We start from the raw sequence: 16,351 nt of genomic DNA on the forward strand, positions 1-16,351 counted from the left end.
GTTTCACTTATAGAGGACCATGTATATCATAGTTATAAGGAGCATGTATATCATAGGGCGGTCATATCCAAACGAGTATGTCACATCCAACTATAAAAGCAGACACTATAGCATCATATGAGGTGGCGAATGAAGCAATTTATATGAGAAAACTGCTCAGTGAAATACCACTAGCTAAATTTGAGAGCACTTAACAGTTATTTATTGTGACAACCAAGATGCCATAGCTATCTCCAAGTATCGTATGTACCAAAATATAGCAAAACACATCAATGGAATGTAACATTCTGTGAAAGAGTATGTGGAACAAAGAGATATAGAAGTGATATGTCTCCATGCAGATTTTATGATGGCTGACCCATTAACTAAAGGTGTCAACATAAACACGCATGAGAAATGCGCAAGAGGTATGGGATTGAGATCCACAAGCTTCTTGTGATGATTTTCAATGGCACAGCAATCAACTATGTAGTATGTTTGATGTTATCCCCTTACCTACGTCGCAATGATAGCCTATGTGGCATAAGTAAGAACCCTCCAAGGGAAGTAGTCTATGTCATTGGACATTTAATTGTTCATTTGTGTGGCAAAATCCCTTGAATGGGAAATGTCACGAACGACCACTAGCTAGCAGTCTATTCACTCTTAGTATCCACATTGCAAGGCTAGACTAGAAGTTATATTCGACATCGCTCAATGAACATGACTGCCAGCTAGCAGTCTTTCGACTCTGTGTTCCGCATTATGATGGCTAGCTTGGACATCCGGATAGTTGAGCATGACCTCCGACTAGCACTCTTTTGACTGTATGATCCGCTTCGTGATGGCTAGACTGGACAATTATATGTGGCATGGCTCATTGAGCATGACCTCCAGCTGCCATGTCTTATTGACATTGTTTCCACTTTGCTATAGCTAGTTTGGGCAGTTTGAGTATCTCGACAAGATCAAGGCATGATCCACTGTTCCAATAGTTATTAACTTTTTCAAGTGATAGAGGCTTTTTTCCTTCATGTCATATATATTTCACAGAGTGAGTGTTTGATGCATTACGGAAGACACTAGTAAGAGAGAGAGACCACTAATCTAGAAACATATAGGTGAAGCTCATGATATGATTGATAATCACGCAATACGTCACGACAATTGATGAGCGCGGGGAAGTGTGTGGTTGATACCATTTACTGGATGAATCATATGTGTGGATGGATTTGTTGTTTAAGGATGTATAGCTCAAACAACTTAAATATAGCTACTAAAGCAATGTATGATGGATGTTTAAGAAAAATAAAATGTTTCTAAAATATATGGAGAATAAAAGGGCCCTCCTTTTGTTTTCTAACCCACTTGAAAGTATGTTTGAAGGGAAACAAATAAAATAAGAACGGAGCCACATGAGATGAGGGACAAGTGGCTATTGAAAGGTAACACTTGGTCAATCTCTTTCTACAAGTATCTTCTCTCTCTTCTCTAAGCAGCTATATGTATATTGGAAAGGTTTTTTTAGGGACTAGGGCACCTTGCACAAGCTACTTTGCTCTCTTTAAAACCTCGTTCTCCCTCTTATGGTTCCTAGTGTGATGAGTTTAAGGATGTGCCTCTCAACTCTGTAAGAGCCCTACAATGTCACCAGATATTTACAACATCGTGTTCCCTAGTTCACCCCTTTCTCGCTATATTCTTTCCTACACATGTTTTACAGCAAGCTGTTTCTCAACAAGTTTCTCTCTCTAGGAAAGCAACAAAACACAACCTGCAAGTCTCTACAAATTTGGTGAGTTTGTTTTATGGTGTCACTCATCTTTTGTATTTAAAATACTACTTGAAATTGGGGAAAGTTGCATGGGCAAGAAGAAACCCACAGGGGCATCATTCTTAGTTATTTGAAATGATTTACATGGAGGTCCGATTTTGAAAATACTTGCTGGAAATGTTCTATGGGTTGATTAAAACACTTGAATGATGTTCACAACAATAATAATCGAATTTGGGTTTTGATTTTTTTTATGCATAGCATGACTGTGATCCTAAGTGTCAATAAAATTTACAGCAAGCTATAGTGACTGTTTTTTTATATCAAATGAAGGATTGCACGCCAGCTGTTTGATGATTCTCCTGGTTTTTAGCTGGAATATCAGTTTACATTCTAATATAGCTGGAATAAAACAGTCCGGTGTTTGGCGCTCAGTTATCATAAGCTTTGATTAAAAATCAGTAAGAGAAGTGATAGTTGGAAAAGTAGGCAGTCCCATTAAGAACTTCCTAGTAAATGAAAAAAGAATGTGGGTTATAGGAATAAAAACAATATCACAGTATGACATCATACAAACCTAGGTTCCAAGCCTTTGTTGACTTCTCTATGATGCTAATACGATAAGCAGGATCAGAGAGGATATTCATATGGGAAAGACTCGAACAAGAAGGATTGCACTAGAGCATCAGCTTCCTCGGGGGAGAATTATAACGATACAATCTTCATTGTAAACAGCCTTCAGCATTACAAATAATTAATCATTATCTATGTGTCTTCTGGGAGAATAAGAACCAGTATACTACATGTGCTACATTAAGTTATGATTTGAGAAGGTGGAAATACCATCTTAAATTCCAAATTGTTGTGCAGAGTACCTGAGATTCTGCTTTGCTTGTAAAGGTTGACAGAAACTCAAAGCAGCCCATAGGCATCTTTTCTTTTGGTGGACTTTCACACCCTCAAAGTGATCTAAACATTCCAAAAGGACATGAACAATGAATCAACAATGATTGAAGCTTCAAAGGAAATGACCCAAGCGATTTTATGAAGTTGATAGCCCCAGAATTTGCTAATTAAAGGATTTAACATTGCAAATGTTTTAGTTTCCACATGAATGGGCTTTTTGAGTATTAGGACCTAAATTTCAACCTGCACTAGAGAAAGGCCTCCCCAAGGGAAACACTAGCTCATCTTCAACTGTTCAATGGGAGGGAGGCTACAATATCCAGTAGTATTTGTAGACGCATACCCAAACGAATGATGCATAGATTTTTAAACATTACTAGGCCCTTGACCGGGGCCAAAGCAGAAGCCTTGCTGGTAGGAGAACACACTGATGAGAGGGGTTACTCGATTAGACTATATCAAGGGAAAGTCCATAAAGAGGTCTTTGGATGCTAACTGGAGAGTTTGCAAAGACAAAAGACTTGTACCAGTGTTGTCCTTAGCATGTGAAATGAATTACTTGCCACCATGAGATGGGTTTTATGTTAGTTTATTTAATCTTTTTTTGAGGGTTAAGTTAGCATAATATGTAGTTCTTTATTTTTGCTTTCGCATATTTGTGAACAATATAATCCAAGTAAAGAAAACAAATATCAGACTGTACATCTGTTTAACATAATTATATTACAAAAACATTATGAACAAAATAATGTTCATAAGGTGCAACCTGGGAGAGACAGATCCATAATGCATAAGACATCCCTTCACAACTCAAGTCAACCAAGAAGGAGAATAAAGCAAAAAACAAGAAAGCATAATCTGATACAAGAAAAGTTGCTTAAATTGACTTCAGAAAGAACTTGTTAACGAATGAAGACTTGTAAAGTTAATTATCCAACAGCAAAGAATTTTAAAGTTCTGAAAATTATCAAACTAATACAGAAGAAACCATAAATCAATAAAACAGAATCTTGTTACATAGGAAAAATGATACACAAAACAATGCACAGGAGCTTGTATAACCTCAGAGAATTCTTGATTTGATATCGAATCAATTGATATAGCCTCTGTCTTGTTTAAATTTAGAATGTCTAACAGAATATCAGTAGTCTTTCTGCCAGTTTTATAAAATTCAGCTGCCTTGCTGGTACCTGCATGCAACAGCATCAGGAGTCTCCAAATGTTCAAAAGTTACGCAGCCACAGTGACAAGAATGCAAGAAAAGTCATCAAGGACGCAAAGCAAACTTACTTAGAACTTGCACCAGCCTGTACATATCTTGCTTATTACTTGTACTAGAAATTCTAATTCTGACAAAAGAACCAACAACCTTATCTTGGAATTTCTCAAGATCATCAAGCAAATCTTCAACTAGATTTCTTCGCAAATAAATCAAATTAATGTTGTGAACATCAATTGCCGCATAATCATTTTGATTCGCCTCATGCCCTCTCTCATCGACCTTCTTCCGTGACTTGCGTTTTTTATCATGACCCGTCTTTAGTGTTGCATCCCTAGCGCCCTCAGTGTCCATTTGATTGTTCTCGCTATCCAGAGCTCCCTCCTGGGTATCATGCGCGGAGACTTCAGAAGACACCTCCTTTGTGAGGAAGTGCGATTCTATCAGCTTTAACATTTCAAAGTGGCCCACACGTGGTTTCCCAAACAGATTCTGGAGCCTCGAATCACAAATAATTTGGCTCTGTTTACGAGGATCGCGAAGCTTGTTCTGCTTTATATATTTTAGTAAGAGATCCTGCAACTCAAAATGAGATAACCTAGATGTATCACCATCTTTCATGTGCCCAACAAACTCCAAGAGCTCTTTTGAAGCCCACACCTCCAAATCCTTAGGTGTAGATATCTCTGCAACATCTGCCACATGTGGTGCACTCTGAGGAATCTCATCCTTAGGTAACGATTTTGATCTTCTCTTCGGCTTTTTTCGTGCAGGAGGAGTTTCAATTTGTACAGAAGAATCATCAGAGACAGATCCATGATCATCATTCGCATCATATAGTTCATCTGAAGATACGTCCTTACGAACCACAGAACTAGAATCTTTAGATGGATTACGAGCTTTAGAAAGCTCCTCCAGAGTCAAAGACAATTTTCTTTTCAGATCCAACCAATACTCCTTGAATAAAAACTCCCAACTGGTTCTGTCATCAAAGTCTATTTCAGCCTGTACCAGCATAATTCAACCATGATGTGGGAAAAGAATCCAATAAACATATTACTTCATGAAAGATATGAGGACCAATAAACAAAATATCTACATTACATTTGACAACACTGAGCTTATATAAGCCTAACTTGCATGCATATAAAATGTTGCGAAACATGTAGATTGGTGGACATTAGACGAGAAAGGAAATTAGTGACATCATACATATACACTAACATGCACGGAATTATCCTACATGAACTCTTGTATGTCTGTGTATGGGTATCTGTGTGTGTAGCACAGTTAGATAACAACAAAGGAAAAAAAAAAGATTCTTTTTTCATTACTTTTTTTAGGAGAATGATGGTGTAAATTACTCTTCCCTTCTAATAAATGAAAACCAACTAAATAAAAAAAATTTACAGGATCTGTTGACCTATTCTTTTTTACCGAGTGTCTAGAGGGTACTCTCGGATTAACCAAAACTTGTACTCCCTCTCCTTATAGCAATACAAAAGTTAACATTTATCACAAAAAAAAACAAAAAAAGAGAAAAATATGGGTATGATCTCTAATCCAACACTAACATACCCAAAAAGTGCAAGAACAGATTTTTTTTAATATTAGTATAAATATCAATAGGTTTGTACATCGGATTTCATGGAAAAGATGATCTTGTCTTTCTTTTCACTGTTGTGGTTGTTCTTGTTGTTAAACTTTACCATGGTCGTTCCAATGCCAGTCCTAACCCAAGATAAAGGAGGATAGTTGTGTTAGGTAGGCAACCAGCATAAAACGTTGCCACATCTTTTCATAAATCCTTAACCTATGGGCCACAATAGAGCAGAATGGCAGAACAAGATTATTGTAGCCGATCCCAAATAGTTGTAGTTGGGATAAGGCTCGGATGACGATGATCATTTTTCTAGTTGGTAGTGTCATAATCGCAGTTCGATGTTATTAGTGGCTTGCCATACCCTACAAAACGTGATCTCTGAAGCTTTATCTCTCTACTGAAATGCAAGTTACGCTATTACAACAAATGGTGCAACTACCTCATCACAAACAAACTCTCCATAAAAGACCATGAGGCCAAGAAATAATTTCAGGAACAGAAACATCAATGCACAGCTCAATCATATAAAGAATTAAAAATCCTACATCTTAGGGTCGGTTGAATTCAAAAGGAACATGACACTGGATTTAAGAGTGTGAGAGAAAATTCTTGTCTTCAGTCAAATCAAAGACGCAAAACATTATGAATCCAGATATGAAAGAATCTCCCTCGACACTATCATGAGAAGGTGATATATTGATTTGGCAAACATTGAATGCATATGAAGCATCATTTTGAAAACTTTTATTAACTAGTGTCACAAGCATATAAATTTACTGAAGTCCAAGTTTTTTATGGAAAAATTACCCCCTGCATGCATTTTTTCCAAGTTGCGTCATGGACACATGATGCTAGGTACCAGAGACATGTGGCAAGATGCATGCATCTAGTAACATGAACTTGAATAATGTTGAGTGAAGAGCATGAAATCCAAAAACAAGAAAATAAAAGAGACCAAGATGCTCACATGTAGTAACCTGGGCTTGAAAAATGTTGGGTGAAGGGCACAAGATCCCAAAATAAAAAATAAAAGAGGCCACGGCAATAACCCATTTGCAGCTCCATTATTACTAGGGCCAGAGAACAGCAGCAGTTGAAAACTGCGGATTTGGCCACCTAGCTGGCCGGGCCGGCACCTAGTTAACTAGGCGGCCCATCCAGGAAAACCCCACAGAAGGTTTTTAGAGGGGTTTGGTCGCCTAAAATTAATCTTAGAAACTATAGCTTTTTAGAAATACAAACAAAACACATTATCTAAGTCCCCGACAATGTTTCAAAAAACCGCTAGGCGGCCCCTAGGCTGCACGGGCGCCCAGAACCTCAGGCACCCTGAGGTTGAAACATTTTACAAATTTGGATATAAGTGCTATTCAAAAGCACATATATGTAGACATTCGTGTCAATTTTGTATTTTTTTTGCATTTATATGTATTCTAGCTAACTCTTTCCATGCAAATATACACATGAAAACTTGAACAATGTTCAAAACTTCAAATCATTGAAAATTTAATGGAAAAAGTCAAAAGACATAAACAAAGTCTATGGTGCATTAGCCTCCAACTATCCAATCCAAACTGAGCATGGCATACTCTATAGTAACACACGGACACAATATCCATCAGACATTATGAAATAGAAATCTTCACTAGCACTCTAAAAAAAAATTCCAACAATGAAGGGTAAGTTTTAGGATGCTTCTTCAAACCTCAGAATCTCTTTTTGATTCAAAGAAATCTCAAAATCAATCGATTTGGGGGCTAAGATTTGAAAGAAAAAAAAATTCACTTTGGAGGTTTAGAATACCCCTAATAGTCATTTATGCAAAACTTCATAGGTCAAAATGACCCAAAGTGCCATTAGGAGACACTTTAATCTCAAAAAAGGGCCAATACCTAGGTGTTGGGTACGGGTACCCAGGTACTTGCGCCCAGGGAGAGCCACCAGGCCTGGGCATGCACCCTAAGGTCCTCCCAACGCCTTGGCAATGGGCGGACAGCTTTTTGAACAATAGCTGCATGGTAGACAAATCACGGGGGAAGCACCCCACGTTCGTGGCAGATGACTATGCGCATATTTGACTTGTCACTCGTCTAATTGAGAGAACTTCAGCACATATGAAATGGTACTTATTTAGCCATCCTCTTACCTGCTATTTACTAGTTATCAGTTACCTACCCGTAAACTGTACTATGTTTTTCAAAGTTCTAATTGTTCATTCACACATTATCGAATAGGTTCGTATGAAGAAGAGAAACAAGCTTGAGCAAAAGAGATTGAATGACCTTGTCTTCGTTAAGTAAAATCAAAAGCTAAAGGAGCGCTATCAGGAACGCAATGAAAGGGAGGTCCTTATTATTGCAAACGCAAATGATAGTAGCAAGTGGTTGGTTAATGTTGAGAATGAGGAGGTATTCCTTGAGAGGGCTAACTTGGAGCCAAGTTCGTGAGGCTTCTGGGACACCATTGAGCCTTGTACAAACTATTAGATCTCTATCTCAAAGGAAGAGATTAAGGAGAGTGAGAGAGGAGCATCGTGAACGAGCAACAAACTCAGAGGAGATTAGAGATTACTAGTTATCAGTTACCTACCCGTAAACTGTACTATGTTTTTCAAAGTTCTAATTGTTCATTCACACATTATCGAATAGGTTCGTATGAAGAAGAGAAACAAGCTTGAGCAAAAGAGATTGAATGACCTTGTCTTCGTTAAGTAAAATCAAAAGCTAAAGGAGCGCTATCAGGAACGCAATGAAAGGGAGGTCCTTATTATTGCAAACGCAAATGATAGTAGCAAGTGGTTGGTTAATGTTGAGACTGAGGAGGTATTCCTTGAGAGGGCTAACTTGGAGCCAAGTTCGTGAGGCTTCTGGGACACCATTGAGCCTTGTACAAACTATTAGATCTCTATCTCAAAGGAAGAGATTAAGGAGAGTGAGAGAGGAGCATCGTGAACGAGCAACAAACTCAGAGGAGATTAGAGATTACTAGTCATCAGTTACCTACCCGTAAACTGTACTATGTTTTTCAAAGTTCTAATTGTTCATTCACACATTATCGAATAGGTTCGTATGAAGAAGAGAAACAAGCTTGAGCAAAAGAGATTGAATGACCTTGTCTTCGTTAAGTAAAATCAAAAGCTAAAGGAGCGCTTTCAGGAACGCAATGAAAGGGAGGTCCTTATTATTGCAAACGCAAATGATAGTAGCAAGTGGTTGGTTAATGTTGAGAATGAGGAGGTATTCCTTGAGAGGGCTAACTTGGAGCCAAGTTCGTGAGGCTTCTGGGACACCATTAAGCCTTGTACAAACTATTAGATCTCTATCTCAAAGGAAGAGATTAAGGAGAGTGAGAGAGGAGCATCGTGAACGAGCAACAAACTCAGAGGAGATTAGAGATTACTAGTTATCAGTTACCTACCCGTAAACTGTACTATGTTTTTCAAAGTTCTAATTGTTCATTCACACATTATCGAATAGGTTCGTATGAAGAAGAGAAACAAGCTTGAGCAAAAGAGATTGAATGACCTTGTCTTCGTTAAGTAAAATCAAAAGCTAAAGGAGCGCTATCAGGAACGCAATGAAAGGGAGGTCCTTATTATTGCAAACGCAAATGATAGTAGCAAGTGGTTGGTTAATGTTGAGAATGAGGAGGTATTCCTTGAGAGGGCTAACTTGGAGCCAAGTTCGTGAGGCTTCTAGGACACCATTGAGCCTTGTACAAACTATTAGATCTCTATCTCAAAGGAAGAGATTAAGGAGAGTGAGAGAGGAGCATCGTGAACGAGCAACAAACTCAGAGGAGATTAGGGATAAAGGGGAATATGTAGTGGAGGCGGTGATTTCAATAATGATGGCATGTCATCATCATCATATTCAGATGCATCTAATGGTGGTGGGGATGTTGTAGGAAGTGATGATGAAACTCAACTGCCACTTTGAGTTAATTAGATATGATATGTCGTTAGTCTTGTTAGTTTATGTATTTTCAATTGAAGTATATTGATTTTTGGTGAATTGTGACCTATAATTCATGTGTTGACTTTGTGTTACAAGCATCTAATGTTGATGTAGATAGTTGATTATGGACCTATGACATATTGGCATTTGATAAGTAATAATTATGCTACTTCATATGGATTATGGGCAATTTTCTAACAACAAAGTTCTCGCATTTCAATTTCAAGTTTCAACGCAATTCATGTATTTGAACACAACACAATAACACAGAAGCACAAAAAAGTGATCTATATATATATATTGGAGGTTTTGGGATCCTACTCCAAGCCCCTAAACACCCTAGAGGGCCTAAACCCCCTTAATCCCTGTTTTTGCCGCCTAGATTTGCAGGCATACTAGCACTCATCTAGACTCCCACAGCCAAATTTTTTTAGATCATTCATAATTGAAAACTCATTGTTGGCATGTACAAACTATGTTACTACTAAATGAGAAAAGAGAACAAATAACAAGTTTGAATCCAGTAAAGAAACACACATTGAACCATTCGCCCATGTGATAAAAATTTAAACACAAAATGAATTTGCTCTATTTAGAGTAGAAGAATAATCATTATTGTAATCCACCCAATAACACTGCTTTAAAAAAAGAAATGCTAGCACACTCATATTAAGCACGGGACAATACCGTATTAGCCTGATTTTTTTCAATCAACATTATTGTTGTAAAACATGCATTACAAAATCCTTTGTTTCCACGAACGCAGAAAAAATCTGCTTCTTTGATGCAGACCTTGCACAATGAATATGTACATGTGCAGCACAAGAAATGAGCTGATTTTTCACAATTGCTACAAAGGTGCCAGCCTGTAATAATCAACAAACACAAAATATGAAAAGTAAATATATCAGACAATCTCAGCGAACCACCTCTTCTTAACAAGTATAAAAGATTCAGGAGGTACAATAATATAGCAAAAACAAGCAAAAATTCAAACAGATATTACTAATAACTTGTTATAAAAATCTATATAGAAAAGATAAGCAAATTATTTAAAAGCATAAATGTTGATACCAGTCAAAAAGAAAACTACAAACATCATGCCCGTTAGAAATCCAACATATTTCATCACTGCCTCCAAGATTCAAATCTCTAGCATAAGTACAAAGTAACAAAGATAAAGAAATCAGAACAATCAATAAAATTAATGATCATAACCCTAAGAATCTATCACAATAACTAGGTAGCCCATTTCACAATAACTAAGTAGCCCTATAATATGGCTCAATCACATGAATATTGTTATACTTCAGATATCCACCAACTTCAATGCGTAATCTAGCACACATTTTCAATGCCACCAAGCAAATATTTTTCTCCAAAAAAATTACCAAGCCAAATAATGCTGCACCCATTATTTTTTTATTTAGTTGTCCACAAACAGTTAACATAAAACATAGTGCAAACCAAAAAGTGATGTCCCCAACAAGCACATGGACTCAATTAGCATGTGGATTGGCATAAGAATCATATAGTTCTAAGATCGATCATATGAAATTGGTTAGCCAAGCATATTCTATGACCACAAGATAAACCATATTTTCTTACAATGCATAATATGCATCTATCAGTCCCAGCCAAGGTTTCAAAAAAGGGCCCGCCCAGCACCTAGGGGCCTAAGACACCTCTGACCACACGGCTAGACTCGGGCGCCCCATTCCAGGGGGATGTACTTGGGCAGGCGCCCAGGCAGGCCAGGCAGGGCGCCCATGGACGTGGGCCTTTTTCAATTTTTTAATATGCATAAAAGGGAAAAAGGGATAATTTTGACCCCAAAAAGATTTAAATAGGTTATGGTCACTAAAGTTAAAAGAACACTTCCATAAGCCCTCAATCTGTTACACATTTGGCTGTTAGACTTTTAGCCTTTTTGGACTATGTTGTTTTTGGTTTATACTTTTGTAAGTTTGTTGATGACTTGGAGATTTGGAGTCCATGTTATTATGGAATATGGAGAGTTGGAGACTATTGCTAGTACATAGCCTATTAGACTCTTAAATTTTTTAAATTTTGTATGGTTTGAATTTTGAACATCTCAACATGCAATATGTCACATGTTTGTATATAAAAAAGTATGTTACAATATTTTCAAATGCAATAAATTATGAAATTGACACAAATAGCATATATGCATGTTCGGACACACATATATGTATATATCTAAAGAATTTGCACTACAAGACGCCTGCCGTTCTGGGCGCTAGGGGCCAAGCCGGCCGCCTAATATTTTTTGAAACCTTGGTCCCAAAACGACAAACATGATGGGAAATGCTTGGGAATCATTATAATCAGGAGTGAGAGTCTATCCTAGAAAAGAATATGGCCAGTAAGGATGCATCTAAATGAACAATCAACAATTCTGATCTCAAATTCATAGTTCACCAAAAAGTTGGAAATGGAAAGTTTTCGCTACTTCAATAATACCTAAATCACAATTTTTGATGATTCTTAGAACTGTGCAATCAAGTTGTTTCCCAAGGGTTTACAGATGTTTCCCAAAAGTTTTGGGACATATTCTTGATCCATTGAGCATTGAAAAGGTTTAAGGAGTTAGCAGTGTTTTAAAAAGCGGACCGCCCAACTCCTGGGCGGTTGCCTAGGCGGTCCAAAAGGCCTGGGCGCATTGCCCAGGCCTAAGAGGCCAAATTAGGCGGATATCCATGGGCGTCTGCCTAAACGCCCGGGAACCCGCCCAAGGGGGGAAATGCGGCTCCTGGAGGGTATTTTTGGGTCATTGTTTTAATACTAAAGGAGCAAAAGTGTGGGTGTTCATTTAAAACCTAAAACCCATTAGAGCCTATTTTAGAGAAAGAAAACCAAAAAAAAAAAAAATTCTATTGGGCTGCCCAGGTCCTTGGCGACCAGACCCCCCCGACTGCCTAGGTGCTAACTAGTGCTTTTTGAAACACCGGGAGTAAGAGAAGCAGCTCAATGTTAGTAAAACAGTGTTGCATTAAGAAAACAAAAACAAAAAAGTGCAAGATGCATCTTGAAGTCGGTAAAATCATCCTCTAACATCACAAGCAATATATCACGGGGATCAAATGACATCCATTCAAGTTCATCTAAGTGAAGTTGATAAGTTGGACCTGGTTGCTAACGCTTTCCAAATCAAATTACTAAAATAAGGTTGACTAACTGACAAATATCTGAAATGGATTGCCGCCAATTTGAGTCTATCTCAATGAGTTTCACACTTTTTCTTTGTTCCCAATAAGTTCATTAACAAATCTCTATGTTCATTCTACATTACCATGGCCAATCTAATATGAAAATAATTTGGGAAGCTTCTACATTATTTGGATATGAGGTAGGATCACTACACTTGAGCATCCCAGCTAGACCAAATTCCATTGTTCTTGAACTGCAGTCATAATGGAAGAATTCCAAGTAAACATAATGAAGAATCAAAGCTAGCCCAATTTTCATTACTATGGAAGAATTTAGTTATAATTACATCTCTTGAGATGAAAATAAGGACACAATTGGGATCCCCAGCAAGCCGAAGATAAATTGGCCTTAAATTGGAACGTAATAGAATTGGCTGCAAATAAAATATGGACCAAATTGGGCTCTACACATGTTTTAGATGTGAAGCATCCACATTTTCGCCACATAATAGACATCCACAAATGGTTCATGATGGATACTCAAAACAAACTAATAATAAGCAAAAGCAAAACTCCCCCCACCCTACTCTTCGCAACTAAAACATCTAAGGCACTAAAATAAAGACCCACCAATCGCATACTTCATCAAAGGGTAATTCCGGGGTCATGAAAATATAACCAAAAATGAAAAGCACAGAATAAACACCCAATGAACAAAGGAAGAGAAACACATCTAAGCTAGAAAAATAAACAAATGAATGAATGGAAAAATAAAATAATTAACAATCAGAACCAGTACAGTCTGATTAACCACGGAATCAGAGGATCAAAGGAAAAGGGCCACATTGCAAAACCCAAAATTCAATCCACACTTGAAACTTCATGCACCATTCAACCATTAATTTAATGGTTTAACATCCATGTGAATAAGACTCCAGGTTTAACCAGATTGCCATACCACAGTTCCATCGACCCTTTGTACGAAAAAAAGCTGGGTCCCGGTTAATGCAAGTTGGATGATATGCCTTTGGACAAAACCTGAAAACCCAAAACAAAATGCTTAAATAAAATAGGATAAAATCAATGGCAGAAACAAAACCACAATGCACAAAAGCATAATCTACACCTTCAAATATTATAAAAAAATGAGTACAAAAAAAAAACCCCACAAAACCACTGTTAGCACTGCTAATCCTTATAAATCTGAAACCCGTAAAGAAATACATAAATATATCAAACAGTCAACTTTTTCAAGTAAATATATAAAAACAAAAAACCCAACACTACCATACCATAAGTTAGTCCTTTATGTAAAACCAAAAAAGTCCAAATAATAAAAATTGAGAAAACCTTGTAAAAGTCCGTTCTCAAAGATTAAAATTTTCCCGAAAAGCAAATAAAAAAACAATAAATACTACGGATTGTAGAATATGGTGAGGATGATGTGAAAATGACTATGAAAACAAGACCAACACTGAAATACCTCCGGTCACAAAGCACCAGTTCTCCACCATCGAAGCATATAAAACACACGTCTTCTTCGTCCTTTCTCCTTGTAGGAGCCTTCGGTTGAGCCCTGGCCTTCCTACCCCTTTTCCGCTTTCCCCCGCTGGTTTGACCTGGTTCCTCAACCACTTGAGCCTCAGTTTCAGGCATGGTCTGCAAATTCTCTGTCTCAGGCATGGTCTGCAAACTCTCTGTGTCAGGCATGGTTTGCAAATTCTCCGTCTCAGGCATGGTCTGCAAACTCTCTGTGTCAGGCATGGTTTGCAAATTCTCTGTCTCAGGTATGGTCTGCAAACTCTCTGTGCCAGGCATGGTTTGCAAATTCTCTGTCTCAGGCACGGTCTGCAAATTCTCTGCCTCTGTCTCCTCAACGGAAACCCTAGAATAATTTTCAGGAATAACCTTCAAATCTTCCATTTCCTTCTCTTCCATAGAAACCCTAGAACCGCTCTCAGGAATTGGCTCAAAATCCTCCATTAACTGCTCAACCGTAGAAGCCCTATTACTTCTTTCAGGGATAGGCTCGACATCCTCAGTTACATTCTCGTCCACAGAAACCATAGAATCACTTTCAGGAATCGGCTCAAAATCCTCAGAATTCACACCATGAATGGCCTCAAAATCCCCCATTTGTGAATGTTCCATCCCGTGCACATTCCCATGCCCATACTGCTGAGCTTGAAGCTCCTCTAATCTCGTCTCATGCATACAATCCATGAACGCATGGCCTGGGTCCAGAGAATGGTCAAAATGCAAAGGCCTGTAAACATCTGAAGGGTCCTCTTCAACAATGGCAACCCGAGGATCATATGGGCTCTCTATTGTTGCAGGCCTATAAACGTCGTTAGGGTCTTCTTCGTCCATGGCGGGAACCCTAGAAATTGCAGGCTAGGGCTCAAACCCAATAACTACAGATTAGGGTTTTAAGGTTTGAAACCCTAGAATTGCAGAGCAGCTACAAAGCCTGGGGCGACGTTTGAAACGGTTTAATAATAAGCAAGCGGGGGCCGGGTTGATCGGTTACGGTGTGCAGTGAGGTTATCTCATAGGTGGCTGATATGTACACGCAATATTTTAGTAAACACACCTATCCCGCACATGTAAGACCCGCACGTTTAGTGACGGCAAGTAAAATAGGCTCTTTTGATTTGTATGGTAAAATTGGGGATGGAAATGGGTGGGGCGGCCGGCCTGGCTTCAAAAAAGCAAGGTCTAATTGTGGCCCAAGGGCTAGACTCGATTCAGCCCAGTTTCCGGCCGAAACTTTTTTTACCATTGAAAAATGGTTTGATAGGATTGCAGTTTTATTAAAATAAGTAAATCCTCGCCTCATAACTCATCAAAAATTACAATTCAAGCATCGAAAACAAACTATGTAGATCGTTCATTTCACCATAAAAAATAAGTGTTTACAATTCCACAAGACCTATACTTCAAGTTTCATAGTTGGTGTTGAAAATTCATATTAGAACCATCAACGATATTTTTGATGCCAAAAGTGCTTTTAGGACAAGGATTTCAAAAAGCTTAAGCCTTAGAGAAACTCTATTCTATTCTTGATATTTTATCTTCATTTGTTATTGGTAAAGACCCGGGTCAAGGGCCGGGGAAGGCTGACCCGGCTTGTGAGCCTTAGGTGAAAGTATGATGTTTTGAAGAGGATCAAAAGCGGTGAAAACTGCCGTAAATTTTGAGAGAGAGAGAGGATTTGGTGAGGTTGGTTTTATGCCGCACCACGTAGCTTTGTACTGGATGACATTTCTCTCTCCAAATCAAAATAGATTTCTCTCTCAGCGTTATGCTGAGGGCACTTACCTCTCACTCATACGGAGCAGTGCATGCAGACGGTTGTATGGGCAATTGGTCCATGCCTATTGGCGTCCTTTCTGCTCTACCCAAATTGGAAAACTAAAAATAAATTGGGCGCAAATTTGGGCGATTGCCAACAAAATTCATAAATTTTTTGACTTGTCTTTTTCACTTTTGCAATTTGAGGACATAACATTTGTTGTGCGGCGTGTTTGATTGATTTGTTTGTAATACAATTGAGAAATATTCAGAGAATAAGCCCAAAATATACAATTAGTCTGGCGTATTATAAGGGTTGAATTTTCCCAAATTCTAATATGACCAAAGTGGTATTTGATTTGTCCAAGCTAAATTCTATTAGATTTGAATAAAACCCTAATATCAATATCTCCAAAAAATATTTAGGTTGGACTTGAATTTTAGAGGATG

The 16,351-nt window shown here is 38.1% G+C and overlaps 1 protein-coding gene across 1 annotated transcript in view; it reads right to left on the reverse strand.

The window, feature by feature from the left end:
• The window catches only part of LOC18439028 (zinc finger CCCH domain-containing protein 44), a 42,881-nt gene extending 27,809 nt beyond the window's left edge, over positions 1 to 15,072 (reverse strand). The window contains exons 1-5 of the mRNA XM_011626888.3: positions 14,091 to 15,072; positions 13,566 to 13,645; positions 10,125 to 10,303; positions 3,950 to 4,883; positions 3,722 to 3,849 (exon numbers count right to left, since the gene is read on the reverse strand). Of these exons, the coding sequence (XP_011625190.2) occupies positions 3,722 to 3,849; positions 3,950 to 4,883; positions 10,125 to 10,303; positions 13,566 to 13,645; positions 14,091 to 14,977 (2,208 nt within the window). The 5' untranslated portion in view covers positions 14,978 to 15,072. The remainder of the gene's footprint in view (positions 1 to 3,721; positions 3,850 to 3,949; positions 4,884 to 10,124; positions 10,304 to 13,565; positions 13,646 to 14,090) is intronic.
• Positions 15,073 to 16,351: the final 1,279 nt, after the last annotated feature.

Source organism: Amborella trichopoda, chromosome 9, assembly GCF_054954075.1.
Source record: "Amborella trichopoda isolate Santa Cruz 75 chromosome 9, AtrichopodaSantaCruz75HAP2 v2.0, whole genome shotgun sequence".
Lineage (NCBI taxonomy): Eukaryota > Viridiplantae > Streptophyta > Magnoliopsida > Amborellales > Amborellaceae > Amborella > Amborella trichopoda.